This window comes from Phyllostomus hastatus, unplaced genomic scaffold (assembly GCF_019186645.2).
Source record: "Phyllostomus hastatus isolate PE091 unplaced genomic scaffold, TTU_PhHast_1.1 phas_contig_196, whole genome shotgun sequence".
NCBI lineage: Eukaryota > Metazoa > Chordata > Mammalia > Chiroptera > Phyllostomidae > Phyllostomus > Phyllostomus hastatus.
In genome coordinates, this window is record NW_025333709.1 from 25,148,311 (window position 1) to 25,174,730 (window position 26,420).

Here is a 26,420-nt window from a genome sequence, read left to right on the forward strand (position 1 = left end):
TAGTTTAGAATGTTCAGTAAATTCCACATATAAGTGAAATCATACAGTATTTGTCATTCTTTGACTGGCTTATTTCACTTAGCATAATGTTCTCCAGGTCCATCTATGCTGTTGCAAGGGGTAGAATTTTCTTTTTTCTTTTTATAGCCAAGTATATTCCATTGTGTCAATGCCCCATAGTCGTTTTATCCATTCATCTACTGATGCTTCCCTATGACTATCCTAACCCTCAAAAAATTAAAAATGGAACTGCCTTCTTCCATTTCTGGGTATTTATCAGAAGAAACCTGAAACATTAGTTCAAAAGAACACAAGCACCCTTATGTTCACTGCAGCATTATTACAATCACTAAGATGTGGAAGCAGTTCAACTGCCCACGTATTCATTTTTAAATGGTTATAATCATAATGTTGTAACTTGCTTATTTGATATTTTTATATTCATATTATATAATCCACTTTATTACATTATAATATATACTACATACAAAATAATATAAATATTACTAATATAACCATAAAATCATGAAAAGGTGAATATGAAGAGTAACTATACTATGATAATTGACATGCAGAGTTTCAATCTCTATTGGCTTTTTATCCACTTTATTGAGATATATTCACCCACTTAAAAGGTTTTTTTTGGTATATTCATAAAAGCATACAACCATTACCAAAATCTCTATTTTGCTTCATTGTGTTATTCTGAACTCATTTTTCTAAAGCATAATTTAGATGGCTTCCTCTCACTTGCACGCATGCACACTCTACCTCTCTGCTCTAATAAAACTGCACCAGGCAGGGTGAAAACCACAGCTAGGTGGCTGCAGGTTGAGATTACTCTGTCCAGCAGCACTGTTTTTAAGACTGAATAATTAAATCATTTAAAGCTGAAAGACCACTTACCTATAATGTCAATTGGCACCAACCCAGGCACCAGGAAGAATATAATGAGAAGGGTTCTGCCTGTCTATCTAGCTAGTAACCTCTAAAGAAAAAGCGGTAAATACTGGCTGACATACCACGTTCTAAATGCAACTATTCTATTTTTTTTTAGCGGTTCACAAATTATGAGTCCTAGAATTTGGCTAATGATTGATATAAAAGCTCCTGGCCTGTAGTTTCAGCAAAGTCTCCCTTCCCCTTTTGAAGATCAGTATCAGGTTTGTTCATGTTCTGTTTCTGCCATCACCTTGTAAACAGGCAAGGTGATTGCTTAATTGTTTCATTTATTGTTTCATCTCATGCTTCTTGGCACATAGTAGACACTTGATTTAGGCATTTGAGTGAATAATTGAATGCCTTTAAAAAGATTTCTCATAGTGTTTTCACTACCACTTTTACTATTTACTTTGGTAATAACCATCTACCTGTCCATTAGCCCTTATCCTAAATGTCACTCACTTTTGGGGGCCTTACTGGTTGCCTGCACTAGGTTAGGTGCTCCTGAGCTCTACTCTCCTTGACACCACTCTCTCTACTGATAAAATCTTTGAGAGGGAGGTTTCCGTGTTTATTTACTGGGTACGCCTTTGTATCCCCAATTCCATGCTCTGTGCCTATCACGTAGTATGTGCTTAATCAGTATTTGGTTGAATAAATGAAGTGAATTGGGATATAATTTGTCTCTGTTTGAAGGCAAGAACTCATTCAACATAGCCAGGTGTTCTTGTACGACCTATTCATCTGTCTTGACTTTTAAGTCACAGTCTTTTTCTTTTAAAAGAACTTTATTAGAACATAATTTACATATCATAAATCCATTCATTAAATTCTTTGCATTTTTCCCCTCTTACTTACTGTGTGAAGGCCATTTTTCTGATGGATTAAAATGGGAAGAAGACAGAAATGGAGTGCAGTGAAATCTTGGGTAGAGAATGCGCTCCTAGAGCCCAATTTCATAGTTTACTTCTGTCTCACTTTTCTGTTGTGACGGTAAGCAAAGCACCTCTTTAAGCCTTGGATTCTAATCTGTAAAATTGCACTGTTAAGAGTTTCTTAATTGCATACCCTAAGGATTAAATGAGATGACATGCAAAAGATCTGTAGAAGTGGTAACGCCAATAACATAGATTCCCTCCCTTCTCGCTGTCATCTATGAATTAAACAGGTCTGCTCTTTCACCATCATCACTTTGTTATAAACATGTTTTAAAAAATGCCCAATCTTCTTGCTTCTTCAGTATTCCTGCAAACCCCACTTCATTCTGAGGTTTTGCTTTCCCGGCATAGTTCTTAGATGTTTGTCCCTCTTTTTACTCATCCTTCAGCATATGCTTTTTCTCTCCATCTTTTTAATACGTGGATAGGAAGAACAAACCACACCTGAGATCACTAGAGAACAGTGATTTCTTCAGTTGCCATTCCTTTTCTTGCTCACTGTATTTTATTTTGAACTCAGAATTTAATTTTTCAAAGTCTCCGTCCTTTAACAAATGTTTCTCTTTTTACATCCTTTCATCTCGAAATCATACCTACTTTTTCCCTGGATCTGTTTCCTGAAGTCTCCTACCTCCTGTCTCTGTGTGCTATATTACGCTCACATCCTCCAGGTTTCTACAGCTTCCACAGAACCAACCAATTCTTCCCAGGGAGTCACATTACATCAGCATTACTAATGCAATGTCTGTTATATCAGACTGTGTTTTATTCTAGTCAGTCAATTAAAAGACGAATCTGGCTTCTGCTCTGATTTAACATGGAGGATGAAATGTCTAAGGTAAATGCAAACTGCTTGAGATTTGGGAGACATATTTACATTAAACATATACCTGTTGAATTGGGGCCTCTTCTCAACGCTTCAGAAACCCTGCGATTTCGGGTAATTGGGAGGGCAGAAAGAAAGAGTTTCCAGAAACTTCGCAAAAAATTAGACTCCATTAAAAGGACTGCTTCACACACTCAAAGGAACACCCACCAACAAACCCATCTCCAACAACCAGCGGATTATCTCACCAGCAAGTGAGACTGCAAGGTTTGGGGGCCCGGCCGTACCACTCCACGATGCGCATAGGGGAGTTCGCTCCCATTTTGCTGTTTCCCCCTCGTTGGTTTTGCCCCGATCCCCCTGCGCAGGCACCCACAGTGCGTCAGGCCGGCGCTTTATAGCTACAGCCTGGGCGGCTCCGTTTGCTGTTTTTCCTCTTCTTTGGGTAGTGATTTCACCTGCGGTTGGGGAAGATGCAGCTCAAACCCATGGAGATTAACCCCGAGGTGAGCATCAGGTGCACAGTGGCCGGGGACCACTGGACAGAGGGTCAGCCCACGCCAGGTAGCCGTATTGCTCACTGGTTTTATTTTTGTATTTTTCTTTGCATTTGTCTTTCAGATGCTGAATAAAGTGAGTGGCGTCTCGTACTGCTCCAGTCCCATCCCCCCGGGGGCGCCGTGCCGGAGGCGCCCACCTGCTCCGGCGGTTTCACAGGGATTTAACGGCGCCTTGCAAGCTCCAGGGGAGCGGGGGCTGGGGCGCGGTCGGGACGCTCTTCTTCTGCCCCCAGCACCGGGGCGGGGGTGGGATGCTGGTGGAGGAGGAGGCTACGCCCAGAGTTGAGCGCCCCGTGGAGCTCCCGAGGGCGTGGCGCGGGCCGCAGGACTCCGGTGCCCGGGCTTCGCGGGAGCCACGTGTGGACCTCGCTTTGTGCTGTGTCATTGCGCTGGAGAGGTGGGGAACGGGGCGGAGACTCCTAGGCTCAAATGGGGGCTCCTCCCAGGCTTAGCGGGGCGCGTAGGGAGTGCAGAGTATGCCCCGCCCTCCGGCACGTGCCCACCACTTGCCTGTCTCCTGGAGCCTGGCCGCCTTGTCTTCTCTCCGCAGGTGCTGGCCCGGCTGGGGGTTGCCGGCCAGTGGCGCTTCGTGGACGTGCTGGGGCTGGAGGAGGAGGCTCTGAGCTCGGTGCCTGCGCCGGCCTGCGCGCTGCTGCTGCTGTTTCCACTCACCGCCCAGGTAGGACGTGGGATCCGGAGCTCCGCTCCCAAACCAAAATGAGGCATTGAGGACAGTATAGAATCCTGGTTCTTCTTCCCACGTGGCGTATCCGCGCAAACCGGGCAACACTGCCCTCTTGCTGTGGGGGTGGAGGGAGGAGTCCATTCTTTCTTGGTACCTATTCATTGGAGCCCATGTTGTAATAGAACTTACTGCTTTCTTGATCATCCATCCTGCATTGCCTCAAATTTGGAAAGGAAGTAGGATCTCCGTTCCATCGTCCCAATTATCCAGGGAAATGGTTCACTCATAAGTTCCCTTGAACCTAGGCTTTTCTGAGCCTTCTGTGCCAAGGCATGGGTGGTTGTTTCCCCTTAAGGGCCGTCACCTGCCAGTTGCTTGGTTCTCAGACTCCCACCTTGCTGTTAACTGGAGGGGGATGGGCTTGCCTATATCACAAGAAAACAATAGGTTCTTTAGTTCTGTACCTCCACTGCCTAAGTCTCCAGTGGACCCGGAATTCTTTCCACTCCTCCACTCCCTACAACAGGCACACTTGGATTTTAGCCTCACCTATGTGCTTTTTTTAAAAAAAAAGCTTAATCATTTGTGTATGTTTTCTGTGTGGAAACCTCCTTCCACCTCTCGTCCTCTTTCCTCTCTGTGCTTGTAGGTAAATGATATAGGAGGGCACGAAAGTAATCTTGGAAACAGCTTTTCATTTCCTTTTAGATGATCTTTCTCCTCCTAGTGTGTGTGGATGTATATATCTCAAAGACTGAGCATCAGATATAAAAAAAGGTAGCTGGGATAATAGTTGTCTTGAGGTGTCTGGAATTCCCCTAATTAGCGTGGGATTGTCTAGCTCCTCTGGCTGTCTCTTGACCCCTGGTTAGGGAGTGGTTGAAAATTTCCTTTGGCAAAACTTGAGGCATTAGCATTTGAGGCATCATTTCAGAGTGGGCTTAACTGAAGCACCATCCTAAGGCCGCGTGGTGTTCTGGAAGCATCCTCAGTGTAAATTAAGCCCTGTGGGCCCAGGTGGCAAACACAAGGCTCCTGGGCTGAATCCAGCTCTCCACCTTCTTTTATCTGGCCTGGCACCTTGCTTCTACATGGCGGCAGCGTGAAGCTCCTTGCCCCTAGTTAAGGAGTCGTTACACTTACACAGCCCTAAAATTACATTCAGCCCTTTGAAGGCAACCTCAGGACTGATGTGGCCCCCAGTGAAAATGAGTTTGACACCCCTGCCCTATGGGCAGTTCCAGGTGTTCCATTTTAAAGCTATTAGGATAATCCCAGGGACATGGGGGTCTTTGTTTATTTTGTTTTTCATTGCTAAAGCTAAGCTGAACTGCCAAAAATTGCAAGTCAAATTAAACTTTCCTGTTGAGCAGGTGAAACGCAATCTCCTCTTGCCTCTGAGTCCCTCACAGGGCTTTCTCATCAGAGGAACCATGATGACTCGGAGGTTTTGAGCCACTCTCAGCAGCAAGGCCTCTGGGAGGCAGTGGTGCAGCGTGCTTGTCTTTCAAAAGCCCACTGTTCTTTTGCCGGATGAAGTGGTTTTGTTAGAGAACGTTCTGCTTTGACTATTTGTTTGAAAGAGCTCAGTACTTAACTAGTCCTTTAGCTCCAGTTCAGCCTGTCAGATTGATTGGAGCGCCTATTCTGTGACACAAAACACCCACTGGGCCAAACGCTGACAGCGATGCAAAAGAGTCGAGGTTTGTAGGTGGACTTCCAAACTAATGTTAATTTAGAAAGCATTTAATTTTGTCTAAGAGACTATTACAAAATCCTAAATGGGCCATGTTTAAAACATTAGTTTTAAGTGATAACGAAGTATTTACATAAGTGTCTGCATGCAAGAGCTCAAATAATCCTAAAGGATGGTGCTATTCCATTTAAAACATTTCAGCTAACCTAGAAAAGTGAGAAGCCTTGATAGTCCCTGAGTAACTGAATTTAAGTGTCTGGTAGGAAGGTACATGATGCTAGAATTTCCTACTAGTTGGAGTTTAAGTTGATCTTGTGGGACAAGAGATTGGATTCCTCTGAGGAGGCCACAGACAAGACCTAAACTTCAATTCCATGTGCAGTAATGGAAAGCTACTAGAATTGGAAATATGTTTCTGGTGTTCTTTCTGTCTGACTTCTACTGCTTTATGGATAATAGTGTTTCTGTGGCATTAGTACTCTGCTTCTAACTGAGGAGTTATACCTGCAGGGTCTTTAAAACGTGCTAGTGAAAGGTTCAGACAGGCCCACTGAATGACTGCACAAAGAGCTAGTGGATGCTTTGAGCAAAACTGCCTCTAGCTGCATTTGTTTACTAGTCTGTACCCTCCTCCCCACCTCCCATGGCTAATCTGGCCTCAACCTGTAGTCGGCAAGTGTCGCATCTTCCTCTCACAGGATGAGGAGTTTTTGTGAAATCACAGCCAAGCCAGCACCCTAGACTGGTTGTCTTTTCTTCATAAAAAAGGGGGAGAGCATCATAACTTTCTTTAAATTGCACCTTTCAACAGTGAAGGCTTGTTTTGTTTTTTTTAAGAGAAGTATACCTGGGTAGCATAGAGGTACAATGCTAAAGAATAGTGAGCTATAAACTGGGTGGAATTTTTAACCAAAGCTTGATCGGGATCATACCTGTGTGAAACAGTCATTGTTCATGCTAAAGAAAGAAAATTCTTTGGTTCCTTACAATTTCTGTTTGAGATCCTTAGGTTATGTAATAAACTTGTCTAATTTTTTTTTTGACTTTGTGACACCATGCATTTCCAGCTAAAAGGCTGCAGTGGTGTCTAGACAAAGCCTTGGGCAACATCCAGGGCCATTACTGCACTGCAGCATCCGGGTGGAGTCTCTCAGAACCCCATGGGCTGGCGTGGGCGTGGGAGCCAGACAGGCCATTCCCTGGGCACTGTCCAGTATCTAGAACTGAGGCTGCTGGTCACACATCCTACTCGTGTTTCCATTTAGGTGGTAGAAATTACTGTGCTGCCGTCTGTTCTTTGCATTTCCACTTTGAGATACTCACATGGTTTTTATACTCACAGCATGAGAACTTCAGGAAAAAGCAGATTGAAGAGCTGAAGGGACAAGAAGTCAGCCCGAAGGTGTACTTCATGAAGCAGACCATCGGGAACTCCTGCGGCACCATCGGGCTCATCCACGCAGTGGCCAATAATCAGGACAAACTGGAGTTTGGTAAGTGTGTGTTTTGAGGCCACTGATCCTCTGGTTGACCTCGAATTAACCATCGCTCTTTATTCCAAACCCATGCTCCCCGGTCTCCCGCCCCCGCAGTGGTCTACTCAGCAAAGTCATTGCCTTCAAAATTTTTGAAACCAACTTATCTAGATGTAATCAGGGAGTGAATTCTTGTTTCTCTCTTTTGAGGGAGGGAGACTTACTTTCTAAAAAGCATGATTTGGCTTCTTCGAACCAGAGAGGAAGAGGGAGTGATAAGTTTTTTTTTTCCTCTAAAGATTTTATTTATTTTTAGAGAGGGGAAGGGAGGGAGAAAGAAGAGAAATGTTGATGTGGGAGGGAAACATCGATTAGTTGCCTCTTGCATGTCCTCTACAAGGGAGCTGGCCTGCAACCTGGCATATGCCCTGACTGGGAATTGAACCCGCGACCTTTTGGTTCATAGGCCAGTGCTCAACCCATTGAGCCACATCAGCCAGGAGCGGGAGTGGTAGAGTTTTGCACTGCAGCTCTGTATATGCTCAGCATTTGTAGATAGCTTAGATGGGTCTCAGGTGAAGGATAAAGAACACTTGGTGCTGATTATTGTCGTGATTCTCACGTGTCCAATTCTCAGTGATTCTGAAGAATTAGAGATGATGTTAAGCTGTAAGATGTCAACAGTTGGAACTTGTCTTTAGTGGCTCTGTGTCTCATAAGCATCAGGAGACCACTTAGAGCAGCTGGGCACAGAGTTGTGGAAGTTCCTGCAGAGAGGCCTAGCAGCCGGGTGGAACCTTGAAAGGATTCCGCTTTGAACAAAGTCAGGTCAGAGCCTTGGCCTACCTTTAGTGGATGCTGTGGAGGATGTAGAAGAAATGAGTGAGTCTTAGCCCCAAAGCTTGTCCAGGGCTTAATTAGCAGCACTAAAATAACGTTAAATACATTGCCATTATGTCTGATCTAGGCCAAGGGGGTCAGCAGACTCTTAAAAGGCCAGGGGGGTAAAATCTTCCAGGCCTGAGGGCCATAGGGTCTCTGCCCTTGTAGTGCAAAAGCACCATAGACACAGTGCAAACCAGAGGGTGTGGCTGTGGTCCAGTAGAACGTGTTTCACGAAAAGCAACAGCAGTAATCTGATTCAGACAGTAGATGAGGTGGCTGCGAACTGAATAATTTCAACTAACAGTCCATCCACACTGTTGCTTGTAGTGAAAATACTGTGTTTTGCCATGTAGAATGTGCACTCATGTTTTGGGTCCAAACTTTCAGGAAAAAATCTTTTGTTTTAATTTTTTAATTCAGTGTTTTATTTATTTATATTTAGATATTTGTTTAAGGAATTTTGGCATTTATTTTTTAACATACTATGGTACAAGAAATTTTATGGAACAAATAATCACAAAACCTAAGAACAGGTAACAAGGTATTTCAGGTACTACCCATGTGTAATGCTTATCCTTATTTTTCCCAAAAAAATTTGGACAAAAAAGGGGCATGTTACACATGGTAAAATATATACTTTTTTTACAAGGGACGTGTGGCCAAGACTCTACTACTGGTATACTTTTGAAATTAAGAAAACAAACAAAGAACTATCTGCCTGGCCATAAATATCCAGATCTTCTAGAAGTTTTTATTCCCCAAAATTAACTTGAAGGAGTCATGTTAGAAAATTGTAGCTTATGTAATCCTTTCTGTTTCTTCTGTAGTTGGTCTCACTATATTCAGGCTCCTGTGTTCTTGAGGTCAGCAGAGATACTATGATTTTTTTGTAACCATGGTCCGGTGGTCCCCAAGGCTGAGCCTGAATCACAGCCCTCCTCATCCACTTAAGAGGACTCTTGTCACTTCCCAGTTTGAATCCTTCCAATTTAACAAAGTTACTTTTGTTACACTTAGACCTGGAAGTTCAAGTTGAGGTCTTTTGTACTATAAGTGCCTTTGCTTTTTAGCTGGGTAGTCAGTGTCTCCTAGACTTCACACACTGAGCAGTGACCGAACACTCACTCCAACTGTCAGCCAGTCCGCTGTCTGTAGGCCGGACTATTTGGCCCGTGACATTTCTATTTAAGATCCTTAGGTTGATGTCTGTCTGGATGACTGGGTACCAAGCATACATTTTCTATCCTGAAACACAAATCTTGGTTGAGAGCTGTCATTAGGTTAGAATATTATGTCTGCAATTCACATTAATTGTGCATTGCCAAGTTCTGGAGAAAAAGCAGTAGACAAGACAGTTTCTGTCTTTATGGCACCAAAGAGCTCACAAATACACACCACAGATGGGTACGTGCTTTAACAAGGTGACGATGAGAGGTCTGAGGGATGAACGTGACGTGGGAGGTGAAGGCAGTTGGTGCAGGAAAGCTTGGCACATGGGAGGCACGGAGGGCTCCCTGGCTTGAACGCTGTGCCCAGGGTGTGGTGGGAAAAGAGGCTGGTGCAGAAGGTGCAACTCATCCACGTCCTTAGAGGCCACAGCGAAAATTCAGGTTGCTGAACATGGCTGGCTGTGCGACAGCTTAAATCAGCAGTAAATGCACTCACTTGCACTATTTTATCTATACTAATGAGCTTTTTTTTGTTGTTGTTAAAGAGGATGGGTCAGTTCTGAAACAGTTTCTCTCGGAAACGGAGAAGTTGTCCCCTGAAGACAGAGCAAAATGCTTCGAAAAGAATGAGGTAGGAAGAAAAGTTCCAGAGCATCGTTTTTTTTTGTTTGTTTGTTTGTTTTTTTTTGTTTTTTGTTTTTTCAGTAACTCTGGAAGTGTTTGTGCTCACGATTCTCTCTCTGTCTCAGGCCATTCAGTCTGCCCATGATGCCGTGGCACAGGAAGGCCAGTGTCGGGTGAGTGCAAACGCAGTTCAGGGCCGGGCTGCCCCAGTGCCACCTGGGTTTCCCTCAGATGCATGAAGTAACCTCTTACTGGAACGCGGCAGATGCTGTTTTCCACCCAAGGCCAGGAACACCAAAAAATCCTACTGGAATAAGGCTCTGACCAGACCTGTTTATAAAAACGGCTGTCAGAAATCTAATTGACGTAGTCTGGAGTAAGTTCAAACTGATAGTATTTTGTTGAGATCTAAATGAGTCTAATAGAGTAACACCTCACCTAATAATTGAGCATTTCAGATGTTCTCACGTACTGTTGGGGGCAGTAAGATGTACAAACATGGACTGGCAGTTTCTAGAAGGCTTGTATGTACTACTAATCTGAACAGAGCCTTCTAGTCGACTGTAAAATTAGATTTAAGTCAGTTACTCTGCCTCTGTAGTGATAATCTGCCCTGCCACTTTCTAGTCTTGACCTTGGATGAGATCCTTATCCTCCCTAAGCCTTCATTTCCTCCTCAGTAAAAGGGAAGTCCTAGAGTTCTGGCGGCTAAATCTGTCCGCCTTAATGGGCTCCTGGTTAGAGCCTCATAGATAGGAAATCCTTAAATGTTACCTATAGTAATTTTTAAAATATGAAAGCAAGTTGGTTCAAGCATATTATACTTATTTATAATATATTACATTTATGTTTAGCAAATTAAGTTCTGCTTCATAAAATACTTATTTTCAAAAAAATGTCTCGCCTCTCTTCAGGCAGATGACAAAGTGAACTTCCATTTCATTCTGTTTAACAACGTGGACGGCCACCTCTATGAACTTGGTATGTCGCATTCCATTTTTGAAATCTAATACTGTTTCATCAGTCCATACCAAATTCCTTTTTACAGAAACGACATGTAACTTTATAGCACTTCAGTATATCATTGTGTATGAAGCTGGAGCAACAGGGAATTCTCATGGGGGGAATTAACCCTTTACGCTGCCCAGAGCACCCCTGCTGGGCAACTGCCTGCCAAATAAGCGGCTTTAGCCACAGACCCGTGAAGAGACCAGACCACCATGGGTCAGGTGTGACTGGCATCAGCCTTTCAGAAAGGGAATACTTTGAGAAAAAGACAGGTACCTAAGTATGACCTTGTTTGGGTAAAAAGGATTTGCACACGTTGGGGTAATTTCTGTGAACTGGTGTATGGCAGCAAGAAAGATTATCCATCTTCTTAGAGCCATGTTTGTATTGATGGAGAAAGTTCTGTTGCCTCAGGTCCAGACACTGCCTGTGGGTGTGTGAGCTAATCGGCGGTCATTGAGGGGCCAGAGCAACCTCAGGGGGCCCTTCTTGCCTCCACCTTCCTGCACCTCTGAGACTGAATCTGCCTTTTGCTCTGTGGCTCTTTCCAGAGATGGGGCACAAGTCCTTCAGTTACGGTGGCTGGATTGGGCTGTGGAATTGTGTTACTTGTACCCTCGTGTCATTTCCAGCCTGTTGCTTTATAACTACGCTTGCTTTGTGGAAAAGGCAGTGGTATTTGAAAGAACCCTGCACTTCTCTTTAGGCTGGATAAATACAGTAGCCAAAAAATGTGCAGAGAAAATTGACACCTGCTTCTTTCTTTGTTGCAGATGGACGAATGCCTTTTCCAGTGAACCATGGCACCAGCGCGGAGGACTCGCTGCTGCAGGTAAGTTTGAGACTCTATCCCCAGTAGGGCCCAGGTGTCTTTAGTCAAGCTACCTATTACAAAGTGCTAACACTTTTTTAGTAGAGCTGGTACCAGTCACATCTCGGTTAATAACAGTCATCTGGGTTAATAGCGTTCTTTGGGGCGTAAAGATCATCTTAGTAATTCTGTCTACCTTACTTTATAGCAAGTGGTTTTAAACAGGATCCTTCAGAGCAGCCCTGACTAATCTGTGTCATGTGCTGTCTTTAGCCCACAGTTAGAAATAGCCCGAAAGCCACTGCTTTGCCTTTTTGCGGGATTAAGGTGACCATTGTCCTCTCATCAGGTTCCGTCGTAACTTGTGGAACCAAAACCTGAGCCTTTGCTCACCCCTCCCAGACTGCTGGGTTTGGGTCAGTTTTGTAGGTAGTGTGTTCCTGTTACGGGTTCTGGTTAGGCAGTTGGCTTCAGGAGCGGTTTCTTCCCACGTGGTCCCCTGTTACCGGATGAGAGAAGCAGATTCAAAACATGCCCGACAAGAACTTGAAGATCCAGGAACACAGTGTCCCTGTCCTGGTACAAGTGACTACAGAAACCTCTTCATCCTGGACCAGAGCTGGTAGACGGCTCTAGGCCTCTTCACCCTGAAAATGAATCTCTACAGTTCAGTCAGTTTTCTCTTATAAAGGAAATTGCTTAATTGGGATGAAATAAAAACTGTTAACATAGAGCTTCTGCATTTGTAGTACTAACAGCTAACCTTTTCCAGTACTTGCTGTGTGTAGACTGGAGGTTGACAAACTTTTTCAGACAGAAGGCCTCTAGCTTCGTGTGGCTTATGGCCCCATTGCAAGTACTTAGTTCTGCTGTTTGAGCTCCAGGGCCGCCCACTGGTACTGGATAAGCAAATTCAGTGGCTCACCAAAACTGTAGTCACAAAACAGGCTGTGGGCTGTTTGTGGCCCACGGGCTGCAATTTGCTGACCCCTCCACAGAGCTCTCACAGTATCCTTAGAAGGATACTGTGGACGGGTATCCTTGCTCTCATTTTACAGAGGAGGAGAAGTGATGCCCAAGGTCAGTGACTTAGACGGCAGAGCCATGGCTCAGATCTGGACGGTCAGTCCCTGGAGCCTGTACTCCCAGTCACTGTACGAGACGGCCTTTCTTTGTAACAGACCTGTCTTTGGAACATGACAGACCTCACGGCTTTGAGGTACCGTGGGACAAGCGGTACCACTCTAGGAGGGAGGGTCACTTTCTCCAGTTTGCTGATAGATGCACCCAAGAGCAGTTGAAGCTAAATCTTGGCTGTATGGGAGTTAATGGGGATAGTGATAAAGAAGGAGAGAGAACTGGACCTAGAGAAGCAGGATGAGAGGAGTTTGCATGAGAGAGTCAGCATTTATTTAGGGAGAGAATGAGACCAGAGGCACAGTATCTGGCCATGGCCCATTTGGGGCAAAGACTGTCCAAATAAAGCTCTGAAGCCCAGGCTAACATATTTAACATGATACTGATAATGTGAAATGCACCCCACATGGGACCCATACAACTGTTAACGTGAGTAGAACTTACGAGGTGTGGGGAAGGTAAAACTTTTTTGTTCTAAACAAAACAAACCTGTCATTAGAATCTCATGTAAAATTAAGTGAGTATAAACCAAACCAGTATCTTAATTAGTGAAAATTCTTGAGTGAGGCTGACTCTATGTGGTTAAAGGAGTTTTTTTAGGTTTTTCAGACTATACACAGAATTTACTTAAGCCAGAGAGAAAATAACGTATTTTTAACCCAACTGTTCTAAACCTGAATGACTTAGGTAACGGCTCGTTGTCTGCGCAGGAGGTGGCATTCGAGGCCCACGCTTCATACTCTTCACACTGTGGGGAAGTCCTTAGGGTCTGGAATATCAGTGTATTAAACATTCGGACAGAATCAAATGTAGCTGTCAATCCGGACTCACTGGAGATTTTCTAAGTGGTTTCAGAGCAGGAGTGAAACTGCCGTGATGGGTCTTTCAGTCTCGAGGCAGTGATTTCTCGTCGTTGGGAGCCGATGTTCTGCCAGAGTAGTACCTGTCCTCCGAAAGATCTTACTTACATTATGGGGTTTGTGGAGCTCTCTTTCAACTTGACCCCTTGCCTGTTGAACAGAGGGATTGATATTTATGATCCCCAGTCATTTTTAAAACCTAGAATTTGGTAAATAACTAATATAGACACATCTCTGAGATATTGTGGGTTTGGTGCCAGATCTGTGTGGTAAAACAGTTATCACAGTAAAGCAAGTCGTAATCTTTCTGCTGGTGGAGTCTTCAGTTTGCTAAAAAAAAAAAAATACATAGCGCACACCATCTGTAGAGCTCAGTAAAGCAAAATGCAGTAAAACGAGTTATGCCTCTATTGGGATCAGTTTTCTGTTACCAATCTTTGTAATCTGGGCCTTAAAATTAGCAACCCATCACTAGTCTGTACCTAGAGTACCAGGTATTGAAGCTTTTAAGGCTCTTTTGTAAAATGTTTACTTTGAAAAAATTTGTCTCCACTCTGAATTTCTGAGTTAGGAGAACTTTCCCCTTTAGAATAGAGATCAATTTTCTAGTTTTGACTTGAGAAAAAGACCACAAGTAGTATAGTTTTGTTGCCAAACCCAGGCACAGGTGGGGATAACAGCACTGGGTGGGAGTAAGAAAGGAGTCAACTCTTCTGAAGTCAGATCTGTGATGCAAGCTCGTTTCGCTCATCACGTGATTTTCTTCTCCTGCCTTGAACCCTGGTTTTGAAGTTTCAGGGGAAGTTTAAAGTTGACTAGGGTGAACTTTGAGTGTTCATAGGCTTTGCTGGTACTTTCCCTTTGAAACTTTCTCATTCCGAGCTGTTGCCGTTTGGATGTTAATGCCATTCCTCCTTTTCAGGATGCCGCCAAGGTCTGCCGAGAATTCACTGAGCGTGAGCAAGGGGAAGTCCGCTTCTCTGCCGTGGCCCTCTGCAAGGCTGCCTAATGCCCCGTGGGGAGGGACTAAGCTCTTTTCCCCTCTTTCCTTCAACATCAAAATATGTCCCTACCAATGCAGTCTTAAAAATGCTTTAGTACTTGTAGAAAACAGCTGTTCCCCTTTGGTTCTGTAGCTGTACTCCCCCTCAGCCACACCCAGGCGCTAGCAGAGCTCAGCTGTCGACGAGCAGTTTGGTGTAAGCTTCAGACCGCGAAGCATCTCCCGCACTGTGTGTCTCGTACCTCAATATCTCATGCTTTAAATGGCTACTTTGGTTTGTGTCTGTAAGGTAAGGCCTTGGATGTGGTATGACTTGTTTGTCCTTATAAGTAATAAAACTTTTCTGCTGATAAGAGAGAAGCCTAAACTGTTTTTTTTCTCTTACATTCCCTTCAATACATTTCAATGTATAGAGGTATTGGCTAGACTTTTTTTCTATATATTTATATTATTGTTTACTTGTAAACTTTGAAATACTTAAAAAAACTTTTAGAACAATCTTGGATTTACAGGAAAATTTAGAAGCTGTTACAGCTCCCATAAGACCCTTTATCCATTTCTCCCTTTGTTATCTCACCTTAGTGTGATGTGTTTGTTATAATTAATAAAAATATTGATAATGTTACTAATGACTAAAGCCCATAGCTTTTTCAGATTTCCTTAGTTTTTACAAGATACCCTTCTTTTCGCCCAGGATACCACATTTTATTTAGTTTTGTCTCACTGGGCTCCCCTGGGCTGTGGTCATTTCTCAGGCCTTCTGTGTTTCTGATGACCGTGCCAGCCGTGGGGAGCGCTGCTCGGGTGTTTCGTAGGATGCCCCTCCGCGAGGATGTGCCTGATGGTTTTCTCCTAATGAGGCTGGGGTTCGGTGTTTTGGGGGAGGAAGACCACACAGCTGAAGTGCCATTTTTGTCACGTTTAAAGGGTACATGCTGTCAACATGATTCTTGCTCTTGATACCGACCTCGATCACCTGACTGAGGTGACTGTTGTCAAGTGTTCCCCCTGTGGTTACTTTTCCCACTCCTCCCGCCTTCCAGACCCTTCTGGTAGGAGGGTGTCTTTGCATCCCGAACTCGGGGAAGGAGTGGAATTATGCCCTAGCTCCTTGTGGGTGGAGTGTCTAAATTATTTGCAATTGTTTTACAAGGGAGGTTTGTCTCTTCTCTCCTATTTGTTTGATCATTTATATCAGTATGAATTCATGGATACTTATTTTTATGCTTTGAGTTATAACCCAATACTAACAATTTGTTACTGGAATTGTTCTAGCTTTGACCACTGAAAATTACTTCAGTTGCTTCCTGTGTCCGTTTGACATACCCCAATCAACGTAGTTTTTTCTCCCCAGCAATTCCTTGCTTTCTAGAAATTATTTTAACAAATGTCTGCCATTTCTTGTTAAGCCTTACTATTTTATGGATAAAGACACATATGCATTAAAGATTAAATGACAACCGTTCTCAACATTTGATACTTGAATGTACGGTAACAGTGCCTTTCTAGTTAACGGGAGTGAAGGACAGTGGGGAGGAAACCCCGTGCACCCCGCTCTTCCTGGGACCCTCCCAGAAGAGCTTCATCACCCTGCTTGTTGCCAGGGGTCCAGACAGCAGTCTCGGCTGCCTCTGAGTTTTCAGCCCCAGTCACTCTGTGGCGATAGCTGCGATGCTAACCTCTCAGGGAAGAATACATTGGTTCCTAGGAGTAAAGTGATCACTACTGTTAACATTTTTTTTAACTGTTGGATGCTGTTTTATTTTTCCCTTTTTTTCTGTTTATGCTATTACAGATCTCCTAATGTTTCCCCCTTTGCTGCCTTTCTCCCCACCCCCCACACTGTTAACATTCTCTTAACTTGGAAAACTATGTAGTGATTCAGGTGATTCTAATTACTTAGACTTAAAACCAGAGGCATGCATTTTCAAGTCTCACTGGGTATGGCACTTCTGCACAGCCGCTTTGGATGTTGCGGAAAGGAAACAAAACAAAGCTTGTTTCTGCTAATAGCTGGGAAAGGTTGCTTTTGGCCTCAACCACAGCTACATTTAGTGGTGGTGGTTGTAAGACTTCATGCTTCATGTGTGAGAAGCATATTTATCCAAATGCTTTCAAATGCTCCCATGCCTTCGCATGCCGCGCTGTGGAAAGTTATATGATGGCTGACGTATGTGGGTAATTGTACCCCAGGAGGGACAGACATTTCGGTTTTACTGAGGAAATAGGCATGTAGGCTCAGTAACATACCCAGGTTCTCTCTCTCAGTCCCTGAAACTTGGACCCTGCAGTGATTTCCTAAAGCTGGGAGTCACTACAACAGGCTTTCCGGCTCATCAGACCTGTCTTTGAACTCTGGGCAAAGGAAGTACCCTCCCCCTCATCTTCCTTGCTTTCTGTTCAAATAAACACAATACGGAAAGAAGATGCCTGGGAAGGGCCTGTACTCTAGAAGATTCCATCTGGCACCAACTTCCCACTGGTGTCCCTGAGGCCTGGGCCATGCAGCACCCTGGGGGTGCCACTGACTATATTCCTTATGAAGGCAGCCCCCCCCCCAGGAGTTGTGCAATGCAGAGGCCCTTGTTTACCCAGCAAGCCCTCTTAATTGACATCTTATATCTTATCAAAGATCTATGGCCCCCAAACTTACTCCTTAGAATGTTACTAGTCTTCGTGATGAAGGTGACTGCAGTGTTTTCCACAGGCAAAGCCACCTGACACCAAGGTTCCCCCTTTTAACTAACACCCAGAATGTCCTGCTGCGTCTAGGTTTTATATCTATTCAGTATATAGTACTTGGTCTGTCTTACAGAGCCCTTTGGGAAAACATTCATGAAACGAGTGAGATCGTTTTGTAAAATGTGTATACATTTGTTTAGAAAAGACAGGACCATAATAGCTAACTAAATGCTTACTATATTCTAAGAAAATCAGTCATCATAAAAGATTGAAAACATTATCCTTATATTTTCAGATAAAAACTAAAGCACAGTGAAGCTTAAGCAACTCACCCAAGGTCACCTGGCTGTAAAGGATGCTGATACTCAAACCCCGAGCAGACTGGCTCTCGGAGCCCACAACATATTGATTGCTGGAAGAGGTGGACTTCAGGTGAAGTTCAAGCTTTAGGCCCCGCCCTTTGATAGGCCCTCCAGTGTCCTGGCTTGTGTGTCCTTGTGACATTTGCAGTTTCTCAAAAGCGTGGGTCTGCCCCATCTCTGGATATTGAGATTACGGGCGATTTTAGCTTCGTATGCTCATTTTCTAAGCTTTCTAAAATTACTATGTGACTTTTATAATTCAGAAGCTTACATATTTCCCCTAGGACTGAGAATTCTGTACTGAGCGTCTGCTGGTGAATTCTAGCTTACTCTCAAGTTTCTTTATAACAAGCCAGTACAAATTATTAACTTCATTTTTTGTCTTTGGCTTTGTTCTGCTTTTGACAGCCTCTGTTACAAAGCTACTTTAGAACTCTTAAATAATCACCTTCATGTTCTAAACCTCAGCTTGTTCGGGACGTGTTCCTGCACACCCTGCCACGTTAAATGCTGTCTTGATGTGCTCCTGTGGCAAGTTAGTTACTTTGTCCCTGGAATGATATGACCTTATTAATTCATTTTATAGTAGCATTAAGTCGTTCACCTGTTGGATTTCTTGGCTTGGCTTGACATTCACTAAGGGGCAAGGTGTGGTCTGACACGATTAAGGATGGGTTGCTGTGAGTTTCCTTTGTGGTCAGGCTACCGGGTGCAGTTCAGTCGAGTGGGAACAGGACCTTTCCTACAGGACTGTGAGGATCGAGTTAAGGCACATAGAGCTTAGTATATAGTGAGCACGCCTTGAGTAAATTATATTAATATAAACTGAGAGTTGAGGAGTGTGTTTGAGTGTGAACAAAGGAGAAAGAAAGTAGAGAAGTCTCAGCAGGAGAAATGATATGGATAACGTGCCCTCCTAGTACAAAACATAGAAATTTGAACAATTCCCTGGTCTCATCCAAACACTGAGTAATAGAACACAGAAACTTTATTCAAAGCTATTCTCATTATATGCAGTAGGTGGCAGCAGAGGAAAGCTTATGGCAATTTTGTAGCTAAATAGATTTGAATTAAGTTGAGCCCGGAAAGAAAAATGGGCCTTTGTGGGCAAGATGGGCACCTGTATTAATAGTACTTGGCCCACTGTTTTGGGCTGGACTAACCAGTCCCCATATAAATTGGCCTAAGTGAGCCTTGTGAATTGCTTTTTGGGCTATTCGTAATTTTGCCCAGGTCGTATTTTATCATAAGTATGGAAATAAGCAGTACTAACTTTAAATCACAAGTTTGTTAAATGAATGCTTCCTCTGCCGATGTGGAGTTAGATATGTTATCCCAGATAAAATGGCTTTGATATAGTCAACCTTGCTTTCAAATCTGTCTTAACATTAGAAAAAGAGTGGAGTTAACTAACATTAAATTGCTATTTCAGCTCTTTAGGAAAACATCTTCCTCAACGCTCAAGGTAACTTGATTTCCCAGTAGTTTCACAGAGACGGACTTGACACTTCCACTGGGAGAACTGGGCCTGGTCCCAACACTGGCTTGAACGAGAGGGGTGGCATTAATTCCTTTTTTGGTCTCCGTTTCCTCATTTAAAAAAAATAAATAGACTCAAAGCTCAATGAAGTCCCTTCTATCTCGACGAGTTTAAAACTGCAAAAATATAGAGAAGTTCAGAAAATGATACACAGATTTTCTCCATCGAGGAGGGTGCCTACAGGACGTCCCGCAGCTGTGTGAGGTGCCGCACACAGCCCTCCTTGTGCGGGGCTGCCCTGCCCAGCCCAGCCCCGAGCACCGCATGCCAGTGAGACCTGCCCCTCGTCTCCGTCATTACTGCAGCAGCAAAATATTTGCCCACGAATTTCCAACACGTTCACAAGGGGCGGGTGCCACCACCCTGGAGAACCACTTAGCTAGCCTGGAGAGTGTTTCCTAAGCAGTCTGCCACAGGCCGAATTCCTAAATGGCCTCCAAGACTCCCAGCCCTTGGCGTACAAATGCCTTCTCCCAGGCAAACACTCATCTAGATGCTGCTTTGAAGGGACTTTGCAGATGTAATTACGGTCCCAAATAAATTGGCGTTAAGATAGATTATCCTCAGTTGGCCTGACCCAGTCCTCAATTAGGCCTGGGCTTTCCCGTCAAAGGAATGTGGGCAGTCTCCCAGACCTAGGCCTGGGCCCCAGCTGACGGTCAGCAAGACGCGAGGATCTAAAGTCTAGAGCCGCAGGAAGCAGATGTGGCCCAGAACCTGAATGATCTTGGAGGCAGATTCTTCCCCTGAGCCCCCAGAAAAACACAACTGACACCCAGATTTCAGCCTTGAAAGCCCTCCTGTAACACACCCCAGTCACGCCACGCTGGATGTCCTGACCTAAGAACTACGTGCAAAGAAGTGGGTGTTGATCTAAGTTAAGTCTCTGGGTTTGTGGTGATTTGTTATGCAGCAACAGAAAATTCACACATCATTTAATAAGGCGATGCAACATGTTCATTGGGTCACGGGATTTCCCTTATCATCTTCCATAAACCACCCAACTGCAGTTCCCACCACCCACCCCGGGGGCTGCGCCAGGAAGAAATCACATTGATTCTTCTCCGTGCTGTCCCCCTTCCTGAGTAAGATGGTGTGAAGACTGCACTGAAATTCCAGGAACCAACAATCCTCCTTTTGTTCTTTAATCCTCACCGGTGGACACTTTTTCATGCTTTTAGAGAGAGAAGGGAGAGAGAGAAACAATGACACAAGAGAAAAGCATCAATTGGTTGCCTTGCATTGACGAGAGAGCGCCTGTAAGACTGGGACCAAACCCACAACCTAGGCACATGCCTGGACCAGGAATCAAACCTGCAGCCCTTCAGTTAGAGGGCGATGCTCCAACCAACTGAGCCACACCAGCCAGGGCTGACAACCCTCTCTTATTCCACATCCTTCCTGGGGATGTTCAAGGTCACTCTGGGTCCCTGGTCCAGCCCTCAGCCCGTGTTTATCTCAGGAACACATTCGTAACTATTCTTATGCTTTTCATCACAAGGCACCATGTTGGTGAAACATAAACAGGAAAGGCGATGGGTAACCTTAATCACTTACTAAAATCTGACCTGCACATTCTACATCACTATAGATGGTCTCATAAACCCAGTCTGTATGAGCATGATTTAAAAAACAATGTCCTTAAAATGGTACTGAAAATTCACCTTTTGTGTGTGGTGAAGAATTCCTTCAGGTGTGACCTGCTGCCTACTTTTTTCTTCTTTCAGGGATACTTTTTTTCTGTAGTTGCCTCCTCCCTCCATGCAGCTCAGAAACGCCACCAATAGAGCCACTTTATTCTGGAAGGCTCCCTTATTTTACTTTATTTTTGAAAACATGGAAGCCACATTTGAGAGCTTTATAATTATTTTAGCATTTAAAATCCATAAAATCTTCTTTGAAACAAAGAACAACAGTTGGTCCAGACACCAGGCCTGGCTTTCCATCCAGTGCCTTCACTTCTGGGGGACGCGTGGGCCCACATTCCTCCTTTAAAGACGCCTGGGGGCAGCACAGAGGCCGCCACCGTGTTTGTGCACAGCCATGTCACTTTATGCATTCACCGTGGGATCTCTTTGGGTAGTCTTGAGCCATCATAAAAGGGGCCCTTGCCCTGGCCAGTGTGGCTCAGTTGGTTGGAGTGCTGTGTGGTAAACGGAAACATTGCAGGTTTGGTTCCCGGTCCGGGCACATGCCTGGTTTGCAGGTCAGGTCCCCATGGGGACACATCTGAGAGGCAACTGATTGATACTTCTCTCTCACATCGATGTCTCTCTCCCTCTCTAAAATAAGCATGACCTCAGGTGAGGATAAAAAACAAATAAAAAAGGGGCTTTCCAATATTTATATATAAATATATAAATATAAGTATTTCCTTCCTTACTTCCATTGCTCCTCCCCTCTTCATTCCTCCCTCTCTCTTTCCCTCTCTCTTTTGCCATATACTATACTCTATTTTTTAAAAAAATATAAGCCCCTTTCCTTTTTTTCTTTATTATTATTTGTAAAGATTTTATTTATTTATTTTTAGAGAGAGGGGAAGGGGAGGAGAAACAGAGGGAGAGAAACATCAGTGTGTGGCTGCCTCTCACACCCGCCCCCACTGGGGACCTGGTCCATAACCCAGGCATGTGCCCCGAATGGAGATCAAACTGGCGACCCTTTGGTTCATAGGCACGTGCTCAATCCACTGAGCTATACCAGCCAGGGCTACACTCTATTTCTCAACCATTAAAAATTACAGCATACCTTTTTATTAATTTTCTTCCTAATCTTTCCCTCTAATTACATTTCTTCCCCATTTTCTTTATAGCTTTCCCTGTGTTGGCCCCTAGAATACTGGCAGCCATGGACAAGGTAGGGTTCAACAATTGAATGCTTATTCCAGATGTGAAGGAGACAATTAAGTTATAAGTACTAGTAATCTCTCTCTAAAGTCCTTATTTACATGTCGGTCTCCTGGCTAAATGGAGAACTTCTGGAAAACCGGAGCCTGACTTTATTTATTGTTATATCTCCAGCAATTATCTCAGGGTCTGGCACAGAATGAGGAGTTGGAATGGTTGGTAACATTAATGAATGAGATAAAGACACTGTTTCTTTGGAAATAACAAAATAATGGTATTTTTAAGTGGTATTTGGAAATGACAAAATAATGGTAAGTCTCAGTTTGAAAGGGAATATAAACTGTGAGCTGCTGCATAGATAATACCCCACGCACTTTGATGTACTCTGCAAATTCCATGCCAGTGGCTAGCAATACTTCTACTTCTGTTACTAGTTATTAACATCCGCTTCATAGGGCTTCATTAGCCTTTCATTCTTTGTTCCACTCTCAATGGCACGGTTTGGAGAAAATGTTTACGCTTTCACTGTGTGCTTTGTCAATTGCCAATTTCTTTTTCTGATTTTTCACTTGTCTAATTCTATTTATTGATCCTTTGAGTTCTTATCAAACGCAACACAATTTGAACTCCTCTACCTGCTAGATTTTCCACCTTCAACAGCAATAGAACACGAAGGTGGAGCATACAGGAAAGGAAACATTTCATTCCAGCCTAAAAACAGTAGGAAACCCCAGCCATTTCTACCTGAATGGTTGCCACACGCAAAGGAAAATCGCCACATCAGTCACCAGCCGAGAATGTCAGTGCCCGCTAGAACTAGCAGTGGTGACGCAGTTTGCGGAGGCAAACTATGGTGTTACTGCATCCCCCCAACATGGCACCCGAGTCTGCATTACAATAAAAACAAACACCAAACCCCCCCCCCACTCATTTTCAAAGTAAATGTGTGTTCCGTGAGCTTGTGTAAGAGCAGCACACTAGTGCTTGTTACAACTTAATTTTTTCCTGAAGAACCTATGTCCCTGGGTCTTCATCTAAAGTGGAACTGACGTTATAGGACCTACCATACAGAACACTGAGGACCATCAGAGGGTGAGAGGAATGGGCTGATTTCCACATATGTCTAAAAGATCATGGGTAGCCCCGACTGTCCCAATGTTATTTGGGACTCTGCCTCACATTCTGGGATTTTCAATGTGAATTCTCAGGTTTAAATTAGCCACAGGGGGAAAATTTTGTTCACAACTTTGGGTCAATGAGGATAAAGAAAACCACGATGACATTCTTGGATAATCACTGATGGATTTCAGAGAACTTCTGCCTTATATCCGATCCCACCCCACCATTTAAAGGTGTGATTTAAAGAGGCACCAAGCTCTAATACCCCGCTGGTAGTTCAGAATATTTCTCAAATATTTCTCAAATATTTCTCAAATACCCGGCTGGTTTTCCCTCTTGGTTGGAGGCTTCGGCAGCTCTCCAGTGACCTTTCGGTGCTTGTGTTTCACTGGTGTTACATCTGTGTAGAACAGAAGATGTGGAAGAATGTTTACTGGAAGAGGTCTAATGTTCAACAGTTACATAGGTGTTCAAGGGGCAAAAGCGCCGGTGGCTGATGTTTCTAATGCTCACTTCCTGGGACCTGCACCCTTCCTCATCCACGTGGCCACTACGGGAGACGCCATTTGTGAAGTGGCTCAAGACACAGCACCCCCAACTCAGACAACAGATGGCTGCCTGGACGGGAGCCATATGAACGTGGAAAACAGGCTGTATCTGGAGTCCCACCCAGCCTTCTCCAGGCCCCTGTGTTTATCACAACCCTGTAGCATTTTCACAGGCTACAAAGGCTCCCTCCCCACCGTCCCTCTCCCTCTCTTACCCTGTAAGTAGCACGGAGGCCGGATAGGGTGCGGTTGCTCTAGAACCAGGTCTGCCACCACCGCTGGTGCAGTCCCTGATAATGTGAACAGTGAACGGCACGCCCACATCTGCCGGTCCGCGGGTCCTCGGGTCCCCCGGTCCTCCGGGTGGTTTTCGGCGGAGCATCTTGAGAGCAGTGCAGCTCGCGGGTTGGAGCTCCTGCACACCACCATTTTCTCACACGACCCCACCCCCTGGCCTAAGTTGAATGGGGTCTCTTACTTCACTTATTGTCATGTGGAGAAAGCCAGTCTACGGTGACCGATCACAGACTCAAAATGGAAAGAGAGGCTGACCAGAGTGACTGAAAGGGGAACTCTGGCTGGTTGTAGGACCCTGGTTCCAGTTATTCTTTAGGTTCGACCACATTCCTGCTCCATCTGGTTGTTTTCTTAGATTCTGCAAACCAGTAAATTCTGCTTTTTAAGTTGCTCAGAGAAGTGTTTCTATCACTTGAAACCAAAAAAATACAACTGTCAGATACAATTTATGGTCGCCTCCAGGCAAAGTTATTTTTTCCAGATTAAAAAAAAATATATATTTATTTATTTATTTTTAGAGGGAGAAGGGGAGGGAGGGAGAAAGAAGGGAGAGAAGCAAAAATGCATAAGAGATAAGTCGATAGATTGCCTCTTGCACACCCCCAATCAGGGACCTGGCCCACAACCCAAGCATGTGCCCTGACTGGGAATCAAACCGGCAACCTCTTTGTTGGCAGGCAGGCACTCAATCCACTGAGCCACACCAGCCAGGGCAGGGCTAGATTTTTCTTAAATGATTGGTATCGCTAGACTATTTGGTTGCTAGAAACAGTGTTATCCGAACTGCTGTCTTCGTTAGAATTTGTGGGAGGAGTTGAAATGGGAGAACTAAGCCTCATAAAGATTTGCTCTTTTCCTTATCATGAACTGATGCTGTCACCGACACATGATGCAATGTTTCTGGAATAGCTTTTCTAACAATGATGATTGACTTCAACATAATTCAACTTTTTTTTAAAAAAAAGCACACATTGAAAGCCTCCTGTATACCAGGCACTGAGCATACAGAGAGAAAAGGCCAGTTCCTTCTCCATAAGAAGTTCACGGTCTAGGGCAGTGATAGTCAAAGGGCGGTCTTAAGCTGCTGCTTCGGCATCACCTGGAAACTCGTTAGAGAAGCAAATGAAACAGGAGTTTTGGATGTGGGCCCAGCAACCTAGTTTAACAAGCCCTCCAGGTTGATTCTGATGTAGCTTAGGTTTGAGAACCACGGCTCTGGGGACTTGCAAATACATATACATACCTGCTTACCCCATCTTCCTTCTCTCTAGTGGCACAATTTGGGACTCACCTGAACTATAATGAAAAGCTGCACCTCACCCTCAATTGAAATGATTGAAAATGGAAATCATTTTGAGTTTTTCTGAACAATAAATCCAAGTGCAAACATCCTGGGAAAGTCTCTCACCTTCCTGCCCCAAGGCCAACGAGAAAGGAAGATGTGTGCTCCAGGCCTCTCTGAAGCGGCTCCACCATATCGCGGCAGATAAGACAACGTGCGGAAATGACTGGGAAGGGTTCGTCCCCACAGGCCTGCACTGCATCTTGGCACCGCCTCACTCAAACCCAATCTGTGAGCACGGCGTGTGTGCCAGGGCTCTACCGGGAGGCGTCTGAGAACAGTCGGCGCTATCGGTCCTCCGGCCACATCAGAGGGCCCTTCTTCTCCCTGTGTGAAAACTTGCCACTCCGTGTGAAAAGACAGAGGGATAAATTGAGAACTGAAACCAAGGTGTTTAGAGAATGTCAGACTTCTTTCATCCTGAGCAGTTCTAATTGGCGTTGTCCTTTTGAAGACTGTCAGCTGCCTTCTCTTGCAGGATTTTTGTCCTTTTCTACCCTTTTGCTTTCCCATTTCTTGACTCTTCTATTTCCCACCACTCAGTTCAATTACATATTCAGAGCTCATTCCAGGCTCTGAACCAAGCACAAGATGATTAAGATTTAGTGCCTGCGTTTAAGAAGCACGTAACCGGTGATACTCCACATCAGTCGGCCACCATTTGATGTCTGAACTACATGCTAGGCATTGAACTAGGGTCTGGTATTCACAGATGAATACAGCCCGGCATGGACTGAAGGACTGGGTTGTCTGTGGGACGGGACAGGCACAAGCCAAACAGGATGGGACTGTCATCAAGCTAAGAAGGTCCACAGAGACAAGAGCAATGACTCAACCTGAAGGAGCTGAGGAAGGCTGGGAGAATCTGTCCTTGGAGTTGGGTTCGTCCTGTGAGGGGTGGTAGACAGGAGATGGCATGGAACAATATGGTGTACCCTGAAGAAGGGGAGAAGCTCACGGAGGCTGAAGGGTAGTTTTTGTGGTTGAAGACTAGATTAAAAAAGTAAGCTAGAGCCAGGATGTGAAGGCCAGGCTAGAGAGCTGAGACCTGATTCTGTAAAGAGT

The 26,420-nt window shown here is 44.4% G+C and overlaps 1 protein-coding gene across 1 annotated transcript; it reads left to right on the plus strand.

Annotated features, from left to right (window-relative positions):
- The first annotated feature begins 3,071 nt into the window (after positions 1-3,071).
- UCHL1 (ubiquitin C-terminal hydrolase L1) lies at positions 3,072-14,972 on the plus strand. Its single transcript, XM_045834416.1, has 9 exons — positions 3,072-3,212; positions 3,328-3,339; positions 3,817-3,945; positions 6,990-7,140; positions 9,722-9,807; positions 9,926-9,973; positions 10,715-10,781; positions 11,582-11,640; positions 14,539-14,972. The coding sequence occupies exons 1-9, from the start codon at positions 3,180-3,182 to the stop codon at positions 14,623-14,625; spliced, it is 672 nt and encodes a 223-aa protein (XP_045690372.1). The 5' UTR covers positions 3,072-3,179; the 3' UTR covers positions 14,626-14,972.
- The last annotated feature ends 11,448 nt before the right edge of the window (positions 14,973-26,420 follow it).